General features: G+C 42.7%; 1 protein-coding gene across 8 annotated transcripts; it reads right to left on the reverse strand.

Moving 5' to 3' along the window:
• Nucleotides 1-145: 145 nt before the first annotated feature.
• LOC306965740 (methylated-DNA--protein-cysteine methyltransferase-like) lies at nucleotides 146-20,907 on the reverse strand. 8 transcript variants are annotated; one of them, XM_079560270.1, is made up of 6 exons: nucleotides 20,833-20,903; nucleotides 19,519-19,560; nucleotides 17,474-17,619; nucleotides 8,900-9,063; nucleotides 4,376-4,515; nucleotides 146-358 (listed from the first exon to the last, which is right to left on the reverse strand). In XM_079560270.1, the coding sequence occupies exons 3-6, from the start codon at nucleotides 17,608-17,610 to the stop codon at nucleotides 242-244; spliced, it is 558 nt and encodes a 185-aa protein (XP_079416396.1). In that variant the 5' UTR covers nucleotides 17,611-17,619; nucleotides 19,519-19,560; nucleotides 20,833-20,903; the 3' UTR covers nucleotides 146-241. The 8 variants fall into 8 exon arrangements, with proteins under 8 accessions (XP_079416396.1, XP_079416394.1, XP_079416393.1 ...); XM_079560268.1 differs by having other exon boundaries at nucleotides 17,474-17,622; XM_079560267.1 differs by lacking the exon at nucleotides 20,833-20,903 and adding an exon at nucleotides 20,686-20,730.
• Between the last annotated feature and the right edge of the window lie 927 nt (nucleotides 20,908-21,834).

Consider the following 21,834-nt stretch of genomic DNA (forward strand, 5'->3'; position numbering starts at 1 on the left):
TAGTTGAGAACCACTAACCTTGAGAAATGAAACATAAGAATTTGAGCGTTATTCTCCATTTTTTCGTGTTTTCCCCAAACTTACACTATTCAAATTAATATTTTCCAACTGAATCCATATAAAATGTGTAGAAAACTAACATAAACTAATAGAAAACCTAACCTAAGTATAGGATGGTATATGAAGTGTGTGTGAGTGCGAGTACAGTGAATGAAGGACAGTTTGGGTTGGAAATATCTCCTCACTGACTCTCGTGGGTGAGCAGCCATTGTTTGAGGTGGTCGCCCTTGCCGCCCATGTACGGGCCGCTGTGTCCGCTGCTGGAGATGACGCGGTGGCAGGGGATCAGGAGGGGGACCTGCGCACAAACACACACACACAATAAAAACACACATACAATAAAAGGTTGGGACTGAACAACTTTGGAGATTTGTGAGAAAAGTTAAAGGCTGCTTTAACTTTAGAGGAGGCACTTGAACGTTTGAGATTCGGGTTTTCACGTGATTCCAACATAGAACAGAATGTGTATGAAATGTCTATGTGAGTTGAATATTTTGGCATCAAGCACGAGTCAAACTAAGCTTTCATTTTCTAAAGCTACAATCCCAACTCAATATATTATGTATTGAACATCCAGTCAAACTTCAAAGTCGCCAAAATATGAATGGGCGCTTTTCCTCCTTGTTCCATGTCGTCACTGCCATCGAACTGTTTTGGCGTCTCGGTTTTTGATCGCGCTCCATTCAGGGTTGCAATGAGCGCGGTCTTCGGGCGTCAATGTTTTCCGCTTTTTAATAGCGTAAAAGCAAAGACGCGATCAAAAATTAATGGGCAAAAACAGCGGCAGGATGAATATTCAATGGCGAGGGTGTCAACATTAAGATCTGATAACCCTGTGATCATTAAAAGGAGGAAGTCGGTGGAGCGTTTACTCTTGCTGCACATGGCTGCCAGGGGGGGTCCCGACTTCTTTGTAAACTAAATGGCTGGAGAAAGGATTAAACAAGCGAAAGCCTAAAACACTCCCATCATTGTGGATTCTGAACGTGCCGCACAATTATGTGTCATTGGAAATTCTTACCCACAAAAACAAACGTGTCTTAAAGGGCCTGTATCGCTCTGAACGGCATCTTGTCAAGGCTGTTTCCACATGAAAAAAGGAGAGGTTTGTTTCATCCGTACATACTTGAGAAACCCGGGATATCCGGTGCGTTTCCTTCTGACGTCGCAAAAAACAAGTCCCCCCACTTGCTGATGTCATGACGTGGTGCCCCTCTGTTTACATATTATTTCATTTGTTTGTTTGTTTAGTTAGGACAGCGCATGTTAATGAACACACAAGACTCATGCACATAAGGGAAAACTGGAGTACACCCGAAGGACAGCTTCACCAAACAGATTCTGATCCTTTTCAGCACCCAAATTGCCTGTTGCAATATCTGTCAGCCATTGTTTTTAGATTTATTGCTCAATGCCTGCAGAAGAGGGGTTCAGGAAAAACAACAAAATCGGACAATCCCTGTTATTAAAAGAAATCTCCACTCAACATTTCAATTGAGGTGATGTGGAGCTTTACTAGGGCTGAAAGATACAGTATATCGTTATTGTATCGATATCGAGATATGAACATTCAAGATATTAATATAGAAAAGCAAGATATAAACGATGTTGATTCTCATCAATCAACTACAAGCTTTTGTATTATGATGTTTTTCATTTCGTGAAAACTGCTTTTCACTGAACCTGTAGTTATATCATATCATATCGTATCGCATCGTATCGCATCGATAATGAGATATCTGGCATGAATATCGATATATGAAATTTTGTCCATTTCGTTCAGCCCTAAGCTTTACGCCCGTTTCTTGTGGAAGGGCCCAGTGATTACATAGGAGATATTAAACAGGCCAAAACATTTTCATTTTGGAAGTTAAAAAGGCACATTTTACCAGAGAATTCTGACCTGTCCTCCAGATCAACATAAAACCAGGCTCTTTACTATGATGCCGCATAAGTTTACCGATCTTTTACCTGTTACTTATACACACAGATTATTTTAGTTTATCAAATATGACAAACCAAGGTAAGGTGTTCCTAATTACTTTGAAAAAGCTGTTTAATGCATAACACAGGTCCTTTGACAGTGGCTGGCTTGCGAGTTTATTTTTTCCTCTATTTGACGCCTTCACCTCTTGCCTTTTTAAGAGAGAGACGGGGGAGATGGGAAAAAAAAGAAAAAAGTTGAGCATGCAGCATGCAGCATGTTACAGTCCAAATCCATCATTAAACCCACTCCCATATCAACAGCAATAAAACCTTCCGAGCCCTAGATTAACCTTGCAGACAGAGAAATACAGCTCCAGTGTTGGGGATCAATACTGTTCCCCGGGTTTGGAGGCAGAGCGGGGGTACCCTCAAGGCCTCCGGATCTGCCTCTTCACTTGGGGGGAAAAGAGCACTGTACGCCGGGCTTATCAATACTCAAATCCCGGCGAAGGAGAAGGTGCCACGGAGAGAGGCGCGGATCGATCGGCAGCGCTGAGCTCCTCGCGGCTGAAGCCCGAGCGCAGCGGCACACACTGACAAGTAATTGACACTGACAATCTGACTGTGGATCTGTACGAGAGAGGCAGCTCAGGGCGCGCGCTCCCAGCCTCCCCGACCGAAAGCGCGGCGCCTGTAAAACATGAGACTGAGCCGTGGAGTACAGAGCAATGCAGCGGGCTGGGGAAGGATTGGCACACCTCTGTTTATTATATTATCATGTTCAAGTCCGACGCTGAAAATGTTCAAATTCATTTATAAAATCTACACTCTACACTTATGGAGAGGCTGCTTTATCACAGACTTAAACTTTCATCAAAGTTCAAAAACACATGACGGTCTAAAATGTTAGTACAGTATCAGTGTAGAATCTTTAACGTCTTAGAGTAGTACTGCTACACAATAAAATAAGAATAAACGAGGTCTGAAAACTCTCTGGGGGGGGGAGTTACTTCTAATCATCATAAGTGTAACCTCTGAAGATAATTGTATTTAATTTCTTGCGATACATCACAAAAAAAGTTATTTAATGCCTAGCTCATCATAAAGATTTCATGCAGTTTCTAGAATGCAGTGCACTCTATCAATCATGGAGAGCGAGATGATGTAAGGACATAAAGTGTGCTGACATTGACAGAAGTGTAAGTATTGTAGGGGCCCCCTCTCTGCTCAGACATAAGCTGAACCAGACTAAGGATCTGTGAGCGTCTCCTCTCACACCGGTGGTGCCCACAGCACTACATGGGCAGAGCTAAACGGCCTTTGATCAAAGGGTTTGATCAAAAGAAGGCACACCACTTGCCCTCTAGCCCTCCATTTTGTACACAGCGGATTCATGGGCGAAAAATGATGCGGGGCCAGGTTTTCCAACAAGAAGCGGGAGATTTGCTGCTAACATCTACTACAGTAAAGACGTGGAACAAAAGGTGTGGGCTCAGAGTGCTGCTGTAGGTAGACTTCCTCCTCCGAGCTGTTCTTTCCTTTTCTTTTTTTTCTTTTCTCCACCATTCAATGTACTCGCGCACTCCTACAGCTTTACAGGGCACCTCCAGCTTCTACTACTACGCATCCTACCGCAGGGACACGGAGACCAGGAGTCACGGAGTGGGCACAGAACGACCTCATTTAAATGGGAGAATTCTTCATTATGTGCTGGACAACACACCTACACAAACAATGCTACTTTTGAGTGTTTTCGCCCCTTCTGAAATGGAAATATGGGAATAGAGTAACACAACTTTTGTATTGAATAGTTGCAGGAAAGAAATAATCTAACTCAGTGGTTTGAAAACGTGCCTGGGACTGTGTTAACTTAACTAAAAATCTATATATTTGTATATATTATACTGATGTGAGGTTCTTGATTGATAATATTCATAGGTTGTTTATTTAAATATGGGGGAAAAAACTCCTCCTGTGTAATTATAGTTGAATTGTGATGTTATCTTTGTGAATTAACTTGTGTTAGGGTCTGTGTATAGAAAGGATAATAATTTACTGATAGCTAAATTAGTTGATTATTGGGATTAGTGTTGATTATTTTTAAGAGTTGATGAGTCACAGGGGCATTGTGGGGAATTGTTTAACTTAGTTTTGTCGAGAAAATTCAAGATATTGTCAAATGACTTTGAGGCTTCACAGTTGCATTAAGTTTTGGTCGCTTTGTTTAGAGTTAGAAAAGTATAACCCTGTATATAAGATAACCATCTATATAAAAGCCTTGTACGGTTCATCATAAATGACTCACGCTGATGTAAATACATGGCGGTGTAAAGTGGACGTGATGGAAGTGGCTACGAGCGAGGCCTGTCAATCACTGTCAGTCACTCACCGGGTTCCTCCGCATGGCCCCTCCCACCGCGCGCACCGCTTTGGGGTTTCCCGCCATCTCCGCCAGCCGCTTGTACGACACCGTCTCGCCCAGCTTCACCTCCCTCAGCAGAGTGTGCAGCACGCGGCTCGTGAAGGCGTCTACGGCGACGCGCAGGACACCAGAGGAGAAGGGGGAGAAAAGGCACTTCATTTAATCAATCAACGTCAAAACGGCTGACAAGCACAACGAGCTCGTCTCAACGGCGTGTTTACCGGTTTGATTTTTGGGTTCAAAGAGAAAAGGCCTGGAATATCCCCAAAACATCAGCGTCTTACGTAATAAAATAAATCGCATGCTTGGCTAGTACACTGCATTACACTTTCTAATCATGGGAACGTGAACTCAGTCCTTTTTATTCTTCACTAAATTCATTAAACAACTATATAAGTAGATGTCCCTCAATTTGACCTTAGACGCAGCATTAACATGCAGTAGTAGCTGGTGTGAGAAAATTATTTCTCCAGCAGAAAAATCTGGGTTATGCTTTGAAAGGTCACAGCTAAAATTAAAAAAGTTCGCTCCTTCATTTAAAAGGATTAAGAGAGGCCAAAAAGACTGCAAATCTGCTCCAGATTTTTAATAATAATAATTTGAATGTTGCACACCATTTGTGGCAGTGGGATGACTTTGAGGTTAATCAGACCAATTTGTCCTTTTAATTGCTTTCTATTCAGAGTAGATTCATTATATCATCTTCGCTTAAATGGCAGAATTCTTCAAATCATGCACAGCTTAAGCGACCACATTAACGGCTTTGATTTCATTAGCACGTTAGCAGTAGCATTATCTTTTTTTCTGGATTAGCAGGCGGTGTCTGAAAGGCCTGTTTGTATAGCTCTGATAGCGCTGGAGAAGAGAAGAATGTCAGACATTTTGAACACTGCACACACCAACTCTGCACTTGTACTGAGAGTGAACAACACATTTTTTTTTTTTTTTTTTTTAACAAGGAACAAGAAGAGAAACAATAGTCTCGTTATCAAAAGGGACTCAAAGTCTGCCGGTACAGTATATACATACTCAGTCATGAAAATTCAATTAGTGATCTCCCATTCTCTCTCATTTATATGGTCTAAGAGAGCACATGACAAGTGATCTATGTGAAATCCTTCTAAATTGGCATTGTGTGAAAACATGTCACACCCCTGTCTCTCTTCTACACAGTGAACATTCTTTGCTCCCCAGGCTCCCTCGCTACCTTATAGTCACTCTCCGCTACACAAAGCCACGCGAACGAGGCAATTTGCCTAAACTGGGGGGAATAAGTGTAAAACCTAAAGGGGATAGATTTGATTGATGCGCACCCATGTGAGTTCTTTGTCTTGAACAAGGCCCGTAGGTACTGTTTAATAATTTTTCAGGTAATAATCACGCTGTCAGCGAGATGACGGGCTCTTACGCAGACAGACTTAATGTTATGAGGAGATAAGAAACACCCCTGAAATTTCTTTTATGCATTATTCTCCCTCATAAAGCTGGGATTTGGCCACATGATGTGCGCTGCAGATATCGCTTTGTCACCGATCGGGAGACGACAGCCCACACTATGGTTACGACAAATCCCTATTGATGCAATCGTTATTGACAAACAACCAAAGTCAGAGTCAAGGCGCCACTCACTGCTGCTCCTTCACTGAGCGAGCAACAAGCGGCAGAGTTGTTTACACCTTCCTCAGATCCCCATCAGCCCTTTCTACTGCAGGTCTCACATCTCCCACATTTGGGGGAAAACAAGTGTCTGTGCTGCTATCGGCTGAGCAGAGGTTAAAGAACTTTGCCCTCATCAGTGCTAGTGACAGAGAGTGGAGGCGGGTCAGTGAGGTGACCAGCACTGATTTGGAGAGCAGTCCCCCAGCCCCATACTTCATAAAGAGCCTAATACACTGTGTCTGAGGTCAGGACCCTCTTTAGATAGGGGTTCACTGGTGTCAATTGTTTAAATAAAAGTTGAGAGGAACCACTTACATGTTTACAGACATCCCATAATTATGTCACAGATCATTACCTGCTGCGAGGCGAGCTGATAGGGCCAGTGCAGCGGCAGGGACAGAGTGACCTGCACTCAAATCGAATGCTTCTAGCGATTATGACGCTATTGGCATCTATGATTGATCACCTCATAATTCTGTATGAGAGAGCAATTTAGGAGAACAACAAAAAGGGAAAACAATAAATTGAATTTTATCAGCCTTGCTAATGAAAGCAATAGATTAGGGCAATGACTTCCAGCTGACAGTCACCTTATACATGGTTGTGAGAATAAAAAGACAATAGTGGAAATTCCACCGGCTCATTATCCTTTGTGTCTAATGGGAGGGAAGACTTTGACTCCCAGTCAAAGTGTCTCTTGAGTCTGGAGCGATCCATACTTTTGAAGGCTGACGGGGTGCTGATGATTCTCTGATTATTCGATATTCTGAAAACGTTCATTTCCCTAATTCCTCTCCACATCACAGGGGCGAGTCCTGGTGAGTGTCTCATCTCGCCCTGCGCTGTGCACAGAGGGAGGCTCAGGCTCCTGCAGGAACACAGTCATTTGGGCTTTGAAGAGCGCCCTTCCCCCTCCACCCCCCCTCACCCCCAGCACATTCCCCGTGCCGCTTACCGAGACTAAGATCCTCTCGTCTGTTACATATGGATGTATAATTAATGAGATAAGAATATGCAGCGTTTTAAGGAGTGTCTGTGTTTTTGGGAGATGAGGGCGCGCACAAACACAATCACAGAGTTCAGTGCACGTGCGCCAGTCGCCAGCGCTGCACCTCTGACAGCTGAACTCCTGTGTGATGTTTGGTGTGACAATCACTATAGAAAACGGCACCTCGCGTCTCCTTTCATGTCACCTCTGTTGCGCGGCTATATCATGACAGCTAATATGAAAAGTGGCTTGTTTTGTCAGAAATGTGTAAATAAACATGGCAACACTTCAAGTGAAGGTCACAACTCAATATTACATGACAAGTGCTGCCGCGCGCCGCCTCGTTCGCGCTCTCCCCGAAGATAACTGTGCAAACAAAAGTTGGTTGTCACAGATTGTAATGACCTGATTAAACTTGTATTTTGTTCCCGAGTAGACAGTGGTGACGAGTTGTAGCAGGAATTTGTAAAGCAGGCGGGCTACATCTAATCCTTCAGTTTCTTTTTTTTTTTTTTTGAATCGACTGAAAAAAAGAAAAAAAAACACACTATTATTTTCATCCCTCAAAAGGCAAATACTCTTGCTGCACACATTTAACATTTTTACACCGGCATGGCCTATGGTTCCGACTACTGAGAGCAATCCAAGCCTAAATCCAGTGTTTACTGAGCCCCAAAACAACAGGCGAGGGAGAGAGGTGGAACGGGGCACAATCACCTATTCAGATCAGGTACTAATGAAGAATTCCATCTATCCTGAAATTTAATTAAAACCCCAAAGACTTGAGATGAGATGCGATTTGAAAGAGCCTGGGGCTGGTACACAAGCACTTGGTGGCGAAGGGAATCACACTGAAAGTTGATATCGTAATTGGTCCTGATGTATTTCTGCATTGCCTTTGCGGGAGCGTGGGACTCATAGCTGTATACAGGGTCTCGATGGACTACCTGCTCATTGAAAATGCCATCACTCAAGCACTGCAGATCTGCATGAAATTAGAGAGCAACTAAGGCCTGATTGCAGAGGAAGGCAGGCGCCATTGTTAAACGCATACATTAGTTATTTTTCCCCCCTCCATGTGTAGGTGTGCTTCTGCCTCTAAATGAGCACTTCTCAAAGTTAAAATGCGGACAAGCCACACAGTTTGACAAAGCCGGGGATTGTCTGAAATAAAATGTAAAAAAAAAAAAACACTGCATCGAGATATGGCTGCAGAAATGAGTTGTCAAGCCTCGCTATTGTTTGCTTCCTAGAACAAACACTTGGGACAATTAATCCCTCGTTCCTCCGCTCGGTGCTCTCAATCATCGCCTCTCGGGTCGCTTTAACTACGAGCTGACACTAATTGTGCCTTTTTCCCCTTTCCCCTCGCCCTAGGTGACTGGTCACGGCTACAATGCGCTCATTCAAACATTTTACCACCATTCACATGTTCTCATTAAATATAAAAAGTTAAAAAAAAAAAAAAGACACAAAACGGGGGAAGAAAAAAAAAAAAAAGACAGAAAAAAACGCTGCTTCCTGTCTCAAAATGTCAAGAGTGGAATTCGATCAGTTTCAAAGAATGTGCCAAGAATCATGGAAAAGCTTGCCAAGACTAACACGCGTGGTGAGGGCTGCCACAGATTACTGAACCAAGTTACAGCCCTGCGTTTTCTGTTCCTTCCGTCTTTCTTTCTTTTCTTTCTTTTTTTTTTGCTTCCCCCCTCTCCACTCTCCCATAAAGCCGTAAAATACTTCATTATAGCACGCCGGGCCAGTGAGTGTAAGTGATGTAACTGACAATTAAGAGTGAAAGCCCGATCCCCGAGTCATGGCTGTGCAAATATTTATCCATGACGGACCTCCGCGCAGGGCCGGGTGGTGGAAGGCGGGCAGCGGCAGGGTCCCGGCGGTGCGCGGCTCGCTGAAGTACGCCCGCAGCCATTGGACGCAGCGCTGCAACTGGGGGCTCGTTTCGCCGGGGCTATCGTTGACCACACAGCAGCCCATGGGGCCCGCGCCGCTCCTGTGAGGGGTAGAATAGAGAGAGAGAGAGAGCGAAAGAAAAAGGGGAGAGAGGAGAAGAGGGGGGGGGGGATCAGTGGGCCGGTCATAATGCTCAATTCTCGCGCTTAAAATGTGTCGCGGGAGTGTAATAACATGCTACGCGGGACACCGGGGCAGTATGACATCATTTGCTGAAAGAAAAGTTGTTAATCGTGATGTGTTTGAAATGATTAAGATATACGTGTGGTGTGTGGCACTGGGGCCAAGCACTTATTGTTGCAGTGAGAGAGGAAAAACTTGCTGCGGAAAGTACAAGACAGTAATCCGAGAGTTGTTAGAAAATATATATATTTTTCTAAGGCATGCCTGATGAAGTAAAAAGGAAAACATTGTCAGGTCATGAGGAAAAGTGTTAACAGTTTATTTCAAACAACTGTAAGAAAGCAGAACCAATGGAAAAAAAAAAAAGAGTTTAGAAAAGTCGTGCAGCTGCAGAGAAGTTAAGAGCTGGGCTTCAACAACAGGCTCGTCTCTGCTTGGGTCTAGTTTATAGTTCATGACAAGAATAAATGGATTTTTTGGCCAGAGCGGCGCTGGCCAGCGATGTGCCGCACTTGGACGTGCATCTTAGCATGAGCTGATGCTTGGAGGAATTTGCCGATGGTTGAGTTGGCATCACTTAACAGCTGAATTTCTCTCCGCTGCTGACCACCCCCCAGGTCAACGCAAGCTGACTGACCCATATTTGACACTTAAAGACCCTACTGGGAAGGTCCTCTCTTAACATGTGCATTACTGCAAAGTGGACCTCAAGCTGTGTTGTGGATCTAAAGCAGGCCGCCAATTCCATTAACTGCTGTACAGGACTTATAAATAAATAATAGCGCCATTTAAGTGCCCCCTCTTCAAAATTGGCTTATCCTGTATGGTATTAATAATAGACATTTACTTTGTTAAACACACAGGGCGTCTCTCTCCTCCCGGCCGGAACAACACGGTCCTAAAGTGTTTTTACACTTGTGCAGGTCACAGTTTGAGCAGCCTTTTATATGGGACATGTGAAGCTGAGCTTTACTGCACAGTTATGACTGAGCAGGTCAGTTTTCAGGGAAAGCGCTGGGCCCGCTAGTTTGTGGCTGTGTGATGGAAGTCTCCCGGGTGCCGTTTAACAGTGGGTGTAAATACAGTAAAAGGTGTAAATACTCTCATTTCCAAATAAACCACACAGCAGTTTATAGAGGAGTGCTGAAAAGTCGGAAGCCCACTGGCGGGTCCTGAGCTGAGACCCGCTCAAACAATGGCCATGGCTCATGGCAATCTCTGTCGGCATGGGTGAGTGCCCAGCCAGCCCCTACTTGTCATTGTCTCTCCTTTCTACCCCCACCCTTCTCGCCCCCCTCTATTTCTCTATCCTCCCACTCCAGCTTTTGGCTCCATACCACCTCCACCCCCCACCCCTCCATTCCTCCTCTTTCTGTGAGCAGGGATCTTCAGGCCACTGTTCCCTCTCCACTGCCTCCTGCCCCGGTGCTCCCCCTCTTTCTCTGAGAGGATGTTCCAGCCGCTGCACACTGACAGCTCGGGGATATTGTGTGTGGAAATGTTCCTGTTGGACCCGCAGGCCCCTACAATCTACCGGACAAAGGCTAGAGCACCTTTGCTTAAGGCTTGGCACCTTTGACCTCTAGCTCACACTTCAGACTTGTCACCACGGCTAATTTTCTTCTCCCCTCAGTCCACGGCCGGGGACGCTGCTGCTTTAAAGCACTTTTGACTGATACGACATTGACAGTACTAAAAGTTAATGCAATGCAGTACATGTTATGGCCGGCAAACAAGAGGGAAATAAATAAATAAAAGGTGAACATCAGTTGTTGTGTTGAAGTCTGTCACCTCTCGGTGCTATGGGGGATTGTTTTTAAAGAGCATGTGGGCAGCAGAGATGTAGCTCCTGTGCTGGCAACATTTCCTGCCGCTTCAGTGAATCCCAATCAAGCCACATCATGTGATCTTTATGGAGCCCAGGCTGGCACATAAGAAAGTATGCCCTTGAAAATTAGAGATTACAGATGTGTAATAAATGTCGGCCTAATTACAAGGGGCCTCTCAGAGGGGAAGCAATCTTATATTGTCTTCAACTAATGGCTCATCTCATGTATATAAACCATTCCCTTTAATTAGTCTGAAATATAAAAATATATTCTTTTAATAATAGGCATCAATACAAAGACTTTTTTTTTTTTCCTTTTCATATTTTTTCCATGGGTTAAAACACTAATATAATGTCCTACAGGCACTCAGTGTTTCATCACACTTAAGGAAATAAGAAACTAATTCCAGACTGGCCAAGACTTGGCGCAGTAAAAAGAATATTTCCCTTGATACAAGATTGTGATTTGAGAAAATTTCTAATATTGTGCTCCTGTCACAATCAATTTCCAATTACCATAAATCATGGCCGCGTAAAGTGGGAGTCGTTTAGAGTTCTACCTATTTTCTAACTCTAATATAAAGAATGAATTGAACATTTATATAATGTTGGAGGTTATTTCATTCATCTTCCAAGAAACAATCAAAGGAGACACTGAAGAAAGAAAGATATCGCTCCTTTGGCATAATTTGTATCTCGTGTTGCATGAGTTCTCAGTTGGACTTTTTCTATCAACTGCAGTGCAGGATGAAGCAGGTTAGCCCCAACATTTAATTGAAAGGGATCTGGCGAAGGGTGTAATGGTATATCGCACAAAGAGTCTGAAGCGGTGGCTCCCTTCTGTGAAGCGTGATGGCGTTCATCCCGACTCGATGGGCTGTCACTTTTGACACAGCCTGCCAGAGTTCTCCTTCACCGATCATGGGGAACACGGCAGGTCAGAGGATGAAATAGAAAAGGCCAAGAGCACTCCAATATTTTCCTCAGCCTTATAGCCACAGATACTTAACTCAGAGACGTCAAAGACTCAAGAGAGCATGAAAAAAGCCTAAAATGACTGTCTAAAAAGGGGAGAAAAAAAATACAGCATGTCTCTATGAATGTCAAGATCCTGATGGTCTCTGAGCCAAAGGCTGTGATACAATTGTAAGCCACTTGCTCAATGCAGCTCGTTCAACCATTTGAAGATCATTCAGATGCCTATCTTGCTTCTGCTGCGCTAAAGTCAAGAGCTTTTCCAGTGGTAAGCTGTAAAGAATGCTTCCTATTCGGCCGTACCATGCACACTCTGTGCCCTGGTATTTGAAAATAAAAACAACTGGGCTGGCTAAACTGCTCTCTAGATATCCAACAACTCTTATTAGCAAATGTCCACCGAAGAGGCTGCAACGCTCAGTCCAATACATAAAGGTGGTGGTAAAATACTGCAGAGTAGGCAACAGAGCACACAACAATTAGGTCTTCTCCCAACTGGCCAGCCACAGGAGTCAGTGCAGGCATGTATTACCAGAGCCTTAACTCTTACTCCATTATGTAGTGGATCCACACCTCCACGCAGCAATGTTTATCTACAACAGACTACTGAGCAGTTTCAAATAGCGTTTTTAGCCTCTATTCTCAAGTGCCACAGTAAGAGATTCCAATTACGCGAATGGTAAGGAGCCAGTGAGGGAGGCATAAAGTACATTAGGGAGCGCTGTAACTGCAGGGACCTTTTAGAGGCTCCACTGAAGAGGGCCAGGAGACTGGGGGGACACTGACCCTGCATGGATAGCCTCTGTCAAAATTTGACCACGTCAAGCACAAAGGCATTATGGGAATCTAGTGTCACCAAGTCCTAATTGCTGTCTGTGTTCAGAGCAAATTACTGCCTTGTTCCTCTGATTAGCGAGGAGGCTAATCTTCACCTGTGTACGCCAGCACTGCTGAGGGCCCTTGAGTGTTAGTGCTTCGTCTTCTGTAATTTATTTTTAAATCAGTGCCCGCTCCCAGGAGTTTTGAGTGTTTTGTTGTGAACCGCTTACCATGATCCCCACCACCGCCCCCTCACCCCTAAATCCTTGACTAAATCCTTGTTTGGTGCCGCAGGAAGATAAGCAAGAACAACACTTGGGCATAATTGACTCGTACTCCTCTCCAAGATGTCAGAGCAGAATCATCTCTGTGCATATTGCCTTGGTATGTCACACACTGTACACTCTGCATGTTGAAGATATAGAATCCAATCAAGTTCGAAAACAAACTAGTGCAAACACTGTACCAGAGAAACTTCACTTCGACAGCAGGCAAAGACACACCAAAAGTGCAGCGCTGCTTTTTGCTGCAGCGTCAAAAACTGAACAGTAACTCCCTCTCGAGTGCGTCCCAGCCCAGGAGAATGCCTTTTAAAGGCACAACATTTGCACATTTTTGTGAGTGAATGTCAGAGTCCCGTCTGTGAGGGGCGGCTTACAGGTAGTGAGTTACACAGGTGTTGGTTTCCACAGGAAATGGCACATGCAGCCTGATAGGAACTGTCCCGGGAGACACTGGCATAAACATAGAGCACAGATGGGTCCAAGGGCCAGTGGGAGCAGCACCTTAATGAATACGCAGCTGAGTACTGCACTTCGCAACATGCAAAACAATATTCTACGGACGCAGTGAAAAATAGAACAAAATCATCTGAATATCATTACACTATGAATTATTCATACCATATCTAAAGGGACGACTGCTTTATTGATGATTCCATTCAAGATCTCAGCAGTTCAGTTTGCATGACAGCGCAGTTTAGTGACAAAAGTAAGCATTTTATTTAGGCCAAACTGTACTACATTAGTTTAAAGCAGCTTTTGAACTGAAATATAATAGAGGAAGGGGCTCTTGTGAACACATCGTGTAAACAGGGCCCAAACAGGAAAGCCATTTGGCATGCTGCTATTCCGTGTGAAGCAGGACATTGATTCACAACACTACATGAGTGTGAGAGAACGATAAATGCATCACCTCAGATATTTCACACTAGTGTGGGGAGTGTAAAAGCTGTTGTGACAGCTTGGGTATTAGGGCCGAGATAGATGGAAAATGAACGTCATGTGACTAAGGTGACGGCTCCCACGCAAAAACACTCCACCTCTGAACAATTAGTGTGATCCAGTGTTGTGAGTGACAATGGAAAGCTGTGAGGATAAATAGACGTGAACAGCCTCCTGCTGAAGCGCGCTGCAGTCCTGTACTCCTCTCATATACTTAACTAATCGTGGCCATGGCCAGCAAATTCATACAAAAGACTAATTACTGTTGTACTTCACTGCAGTCTCAAAGGCCTCTTATAGAAGGACTTGGGGGTTCTTGTGCCTCTTTTCTCCCCTTGATGGGTATTTTTTACAAGTAGGCCTCTTGCTACACAAAAGCATTTAAAAATTGGTGATTGCTTTCATCCGCTTTAATTACATTCAGAAATGGCATTTCTGCCACATAATACACCTCCATTGTTTCAGAATTATCTGGCTTGGGGAGGAAAATCTACAATATTTGACGATGCTCCTGAGTTAAATCGCCTCTTGAAATTGAAATATGCAGTGGAAATACAAAATAAAAGCCAGCCTTTGCTGCTGATATACTGAAAGCTGCTTGGCTTTCTGCAGAATGCTATTATTATGCATATCCAGGTAGAAAGTTAATTAACCCACAGCTTAAGCTAATTATGGTAGCAGAATGCTATCAACCAAACGCTTTCAGTCAGACAGCTGTCCAGAATTTCATTTGCTAATCATTTGTCTTTTGCCGGAGCATATGGTACATTTCGCCGCTATCACAGCAACAACAAACAGATGAAAATCATTAACTAAAAACAATGTGAAAAATCAGACACAGATTTATAAGGCTTTGTGTCAGAGAAAAAAGGGGGATTTATGGTCTTGGAAATGCAATGATAATTTTGGTTTTAGCCACTTAGGATTTTAAGCATATCACGTGATGCAAGTGTGCTGGGAATTTAGATGCATAAATACATTGTTTATATGTAAATGCAAATGAGAGGGAGTTTATTCTTTATCCGTGTAAAATTAATGACTATTTTCTATAGGAGCACAGAGCCAGCATGCCCTTAACCATTTTAGCTCCGAGTACATTTGGTGTCTTCTTTTCAAGTACACTATTTTTAGGTTGTTATAAGTAGAACTCCCTCTGTGCTGCATTAGATCAATTATTTTCTAAGAAATGTTTCATGCATTATTCTTTTTTTTTCTTCATAAGAACATATCATAGGGGCTGTTAAAGTGTGATTGATATCAGCATTGCCTCGCGACATTATCAAGCAATAAAGGCTACTCAGGTTCTAATGCAACATGTCATGCACCGCTCCAGTAGTACACTTCTATTGAGGACCTCACAAGCTAAATTGCTTTTTTCCTGCTCCCCCACATCTCAGGCAGCTTGACAGACAAATTGATCAAAGCATTGTAAAATAATATGCTCACAAAATGTCTCGGGGCAGGAGTCCAGCCCTTTTTTCATTTTTCACCCTAATAAAAAAGAGCTCTATGATTTCCTCTGTATTATGTGTCTGTACACTGTGTGAAAGAGGCACAAAGCATCATATTTCAGATAATAGCAATCTCTTGTAAACAAAATGCGTATCATTTTTCTGTGAGTTACACAGTGGCCATGCTAAAACCAAAGGCAGCCGGCTGGTTAACACAAGGCTGGTGCAGAGGGCCCAACAGGGGTTGTTGAGATGTAATGAATTTGTTCATCTGATGGTGCCTTCAGGGCTGTCGTTAGACTGGCAGAGGAGGTTGATTTCAGGAAATGTTCCTAAGATCAGTTAGGAAGCAAAAAGGGCTTGAGACGTTTCTATTAGAAAGAGCTGACGGTCATGGTGTGTAAGCAATACTTCAAGGGCGTTTATGTGGCTATAATGGCCTTTATCAATAACTATCTATCAATGCCATGACTGTTTTTGTTGCAGCAACACCAGCCAATAGTGAATTGTGAGAGAAATCACAGAGGGCAAATGCTGCCATGCAAGCTACTCGTCCTCACCACACCTTCCATAGGTTTCCCTTTATTCTCTGCATAGATGCCATCTATTTTCTTTATCCAAAATATGCACTTAGAGATCATTTATCAGTGTGACTGCCTAAGCCTGTGCCACACCTCTGCCAAAGCTGGAGAGAGCCTTGTTTAGTATGTCATAAATAAATGGATGGAAAGGGCTGATCTGAACTGTTCCTGCTACACACAGGCTTTTGTGAGATCTACATGTAAAGCCGCTTGCAAAGATAAGCCGTTATTTTGTCACTTTATCTCGCGTCCCTTAATGCCTGTTTACATTTGCGTTACTCCATATATCTGTGCCGGCTCGAGCTCAGTCCTGAGACAATAACGCCACATTCAACTGGTTGTGATAAAATGGAAACATTTCATCAAATGATTTCCTGCTCACACCTTTGAGAACATACAGACAGCCGTGTGATCGCAGCTTCACTTATGACCGACATAGCAAATGATATTAAACTGAGAAATGATCTAGTGATGCGAATCATTAAATTCATTTGCATATTCCTACTGAACCTGAACACACAAATTAAACCCCGTTCACCAGGAGATGGGGAAAGGTGCTTGCGAATGGTTACAGGACATCTTCCATAATCAAAATTCCATATTAGTAATTTTCTCCCTTCAACTCATTAACAACAAGTGGAATGTTTTTACTGCTTGATGAATTTTAGGAAATAGCCGACACTCGAGGAGGAAACACATGTTGAGGTATAATATACAAGGTCATTAATGGGTTTCCATAAATTAGAATTTGAACATACATTTTCAAAAGGATAACTTCCTAACCGGCTGCATTTGAAAATGGTTTAATTTCCCAAATCATTCAAGTTTATCAAATGTGAATCGGCGATACACGGGTTTTTAATTTCAATCTAATCAAAACTAATCGGAGATGTAAGATGTGGACCTGTAAAAATAAGAAGTAAAATCTTATTAATGCTGGGTTTAATCAGTTTCCGTCGCTTGAGTTGAACTGTCAGTGCTGTGACACTCTTGAATGATGAGTAGGGCTGGAAATGCAATCACATCCTACATTTGTGAGTGCTGCTGACACTCTCCACTCCTGCATACAACTCCCAGGCAACATAAATAAACAGGGGGACAGTCCATGCTCCCTGTGGCCTTTGGTGACCCTACAGACATCAACTTTAATCATCTCCCTGGTGGGTAATAAACAAGTTATTTTTCAGAAATTTCAAATATACTGCTGGAAGAATCACCACCACATGCCATCAGAAATCTAATTTCAAGCCCAACTGTATTCTAGTGCCCCTCATATTTCTAGTGCCTGCTCATATTTGCCCAACTTTCTCCAGGATATTTCTTGTGGGATCTACAAAAATGCCCTGCTTCCAATGAGGAATGGTGGCACTCCATCACAGGAGTGGATTCTGTCTGCCTGTAAATTTCACACCTTTGTTTATCACGTCAGCGGCCGGCTGTTGTACAGTACCTTTCAGCAGGTGCGACATCCATTAGGATCCGGATGGTGTGCACACCATTCTCACATCCACTGACTTGGATCTTCCCCAGGGGGCTCAGCAATGAGATGGTCTTCTGAGTGCACTGACTCTCCCTCTGCTGCTTCATCTCCCTGCCCTGCTAAAGAAGCACAAATTACACTGCGTTCATTGACATATTCATGTGGTAACGTTCAGATTTTCCCACACACATTTGCATTGAATGATCTATTGAAAAGCTAGCGGGCCACCCAACGAATGATGACTTACATATTTGAACACCTAGCCTCCAAACAATGTCATGATGTGACTTGATCCCAACATTACTATCCAATATTTCTTTTGTGCATGGAAAAGAATACGCCTATCTAACCAATAAATCGCCCATTTTTTCCCCTCTTTCTGTTCTATATATCACATAAATGAGAAAAACAATGCAGTCTGTTCCCTTGTCTGGTGGGGGATTCCCAAGATAGCTCGACATTATTTTCAATCCGTCATTTTTGGTTGATGGCCGGGATGTTTTTCTAGCATTAAATTTGTTCCTTAGGGTGCAACTCCGATGGGATTCTGGTTTCCAGCCCTTAACAACAGCAAAAACGTGCAGCTTTTCTGACGACTGAGATGGATACTGGCAATAACCAGACAGCAGTTCCTTTTTTATTTTTACTTTGAGGGAAGGAGAGATGATTGACTATGTTATATGTGAGTTTTTGAGAGATGGGGTTATAATAAATAAAGGTCACATTGATTGCAAGAGTTTCGCGGAAACCTTTTTCTTCATGAAAACCTTGAATTGAAAAACGGTTAAAGGGTAGAAAAAATAATATCCATATTTTTCACTCTTTCATAAGATCACCTACAGACTGTCATTGTAAACATATGCACAACGGCTGTATGTTAATTGTCAAATTAGCATATCTATCACTGCTATTGAACATAAAAAGGTGTGCAAATGTTGTCAGCAGTGACTTTAAACAATATGGACATTTTTATGTACAGACGTCTATAAAGCAGCTATTATATAAAGAAATGACATAAAAGCTCATCAAATTATCTGACATCTTTCTTGTCAAGCGTAATTGTTAGTTTGCATATTAATAACACTTTTATTGTACATACTATTAGGGTAGGGTTGTATATGGGAAAATATTGCAAAAAAAAGATTGTTGTAATATTAGTTTAACTATTTCAACACAGTATGAAATTAAACTGAAACTAAATTTTAAGCATTTTTTTTATAAGTTGGTATCAAAAGACTGAAATGGTACTAGGAGTTCTAGGAGTAACTATGACTAAAAGTGAACTTCTGCACATTTTTAAGTTGCCTTTGGAAAAAAAGATATAAGTAATTTTGTGATGTATTGTGTCTTCTTGCGATATACAGAGTTAAGTGATATATTCTGCAGCCCTACCGTAGTGTTACAAAACACTGAAATGAAATATGTTGAGCAATGAATAATTTTCCATTATTCTCATAAAATTTCACAGACCAGAAGCCGCTAAATGAGAAAATTAAAAAGCAGCTAATTGCTAATAATTTCTGCAGCTTGCTAAATTTAGTATGTTTGTAGAGAGATTACACAGCCTACAGTACGTCTTTGACAGAGAGAAAGGGGAAGGGGTGAAAAAAACAAAACAAAGGTTATGTGTTAAAAGTAGTCATGCATTTACAGTGCTTTAGCTCTCCCCTTCACACACCAGCAGCACATCTGTCATGGTACGCGATCACAAATGCGTCAACATGCCTCAACTTTCTTGTTCCTACTTTTGCAGCTCTCACTGTATTCATCAGGGGTTTGCCTCGACTGACAATAAAGGCGAGAAATTTCCGAGCCAAACAATGGTACAGTGCACTTTGGATAAGCAGTGCACTCTCCTGTCTGCCGTTTAGCAAAAGGTGTAGTAATGGAGCCGCAAATAGGAAAAAGAGGCACTGTAATGTCTTTGAATTACAGAACAGTATTGTGATTAGTTCAAAAAATATCCTTTCATTTTTGGTGTGTGTGTTTTTTTTTACAAATTTGTTTGTAATTACCTGCCACGTGAAGTTTGAAGAAGCAGACAGGAAAAGAACACACTAGAGAGACTTGAAAAAAGAAAAAACGGGGACAGTGAAAATTAGGTTTTAACACCTTTTATTTACATCGAACCTCTTCCATTTAAATGTGTCGTCTTTGGGGAAATATTTCGACAATGACAAAGGGCTGAAATTTAAGTACAATATACAAAAAGGCATTTTGTGAAGCTTTGACTTGCCATTACTGCAGGTACGTCATTTAAAACGGGGGTTCAGGGACATTTTATCCTGACAAGTATTGCAACATTGAGTTGGCCCGTCCAGCATTCGAATTTGAGAAGGGATGGAATATGGACTGCTTAACTAATACAAGGCTCTCTAGGTGGATTGACAAAGTTAAAGAACATATCTATTTGCTTGATAAAGATATTTTACTGCCGAAATAATGCCGTTTTTGCCCATTGCAGCCATCCAAACTTTGATTTTGATCATTTGCGGAGCCCTAGAATAGGCCTAAGAGACGCATGTCACAAAGGAATTGACAAAGATTAGCAAGTAGGCTACTTCCTATTGCTCAGTGTTAAGTCCAAAACTGTTCTGCAATCCCTGATGTAAAAAAAAAAAGAAAAATCAAACCAAATAGGCTACTGTGTGTTGTTACATAGCAACATTTGAGCAACTCCTATGACAGCTGGCCACTGCGGGGGAATAAGTCCAACAAAACAGTGGTACAGGACAATGCATGCAACTGGCGGTCCTCAGTGTGTTGGTGTGTGCGGCACATAGCACCACTGCTGCACATTACAGCACTCCTTCCAAGTGACTGCTCACGGGTCTGCGAGCATATTTGGATGTTTACCCAGCTCTTCACGGTGAGGGACAGCAAACAACAGCCAGCTTGTGTTGTTAAAAGTCATTGGCATCTTCCTCACCCTCGTCAATCATCGGACTATTTCTCATTAGAGCGGTTACCGGTCAAACCTGCGTGCTTAATTAACTAGAAAGCGCAGGTGTGAAAATGCAACATGTGTCCGCTCCGCTAACGCTTCCATGCTAATTTATCTTTAGCTATGGAAAATTAAAAACGGCACCCGAAGTTAATTATAGTGAACAGCGCCGTTATCAGTTGCCGGATAGTGAATACTCGCACACTGGCAGGGCCTGTGTGCTTCTTTCCATACTAACCATTTATGAAAACAGTGTAGCTGTAGCACGTGTAGAACAGGCCACCAACAACGACTTAGCTTTCTTTACAGATAGCGCTCAAGCAAATTGTAATCTAGATCTGCAAATGCTTACACCCGGCAAGGTAAGAGTCTTTGAACGCGATACCTTCGGCCAATGTGATGTTTCAGAGCAGTATACATTGGTCTCTCACGTCCTGCAACTCTTCTTCCTGTTTCCCCCGAAAGCATGGCCGAAGGAACCAATCACAAAGGTCCAAAGTCCACTCTGGCTCCGCCATTGGCCACTACTGCGTCTCCGCCCCGCCCACATTAGGGACAGACGCAGATAGTTTTCTAAAGGGGATTTGTGGTCCTTGAAGTGGTCTTCAGTGTCATAAAGTAAAGATATGGAAAAGCGACCGGTGCAAGCTCTATTTTAAGTGATGGAATAATACATGTCTTATATTAAAACTTTAGTATTCTTTATTTCATTTATAGCTCATATCTTGCTGGTCAGAGGTGTTAACTATAATTTTGTCCAATAGTTACAAGTAAAAACGATAAAATAATACTTTAAAGTTTCAAAGAGAAAAGACACAAAGCCTGTGTCACTCGGATGTGATCTTTAAAATTACTACAAAGGAATAGGCGATTTAATGATAAGAATGATCTTCTCCCCCCCCTGCAAAATTACAAAAATCAGTTTTACATAGGCCTAGCAATTTATTTTTGCCAGATGGACTGTAACTGAAGAACAATAATTTGAGTAAAATGACCGGGTAACATTTGTGCTGCTTTGTTTAAAATGCTCTGCTGTCCTGTGTGTCTTGGTTGTATTTGGGAGCAGTCCTGGGCTCCCCGCGTGCCTCCGTTTGGAGCGTGTAGGCCGGCGTGGGCCTCGTCGGTGAGGGTGGGAGCGGGGGGGAAACGCCACCCCTGCAGAGACCATTTTGAAATCTGTGAGGATTTCCGTGCCATCTGGACCCGCTGCCAGTCTGCCCCAGATAGTAAGGGTTGGCAACGGTACCCGACGGTGCAATATGGCTCTCTCTTTAATGAACTACTAACTGTCCCCCGTTTTAATTGATGTGACATTTGAGCCATTTATCTCTGACATTTCAATGAAGAATGATTCTCAGCCTTGCCATTTACTTTTTTGTGCTATTTT

Source organism: Gobius niger, assembly GCF_951799975.1.
Source record: "Gobius niger genome assembly, chromosome: 7".
Lineage (NCBI taxonomy): Eukaryota > Metazoa > Chordata > Actinopteri > Gobiiformes > Gobiidae > Gobius > Gobius niger.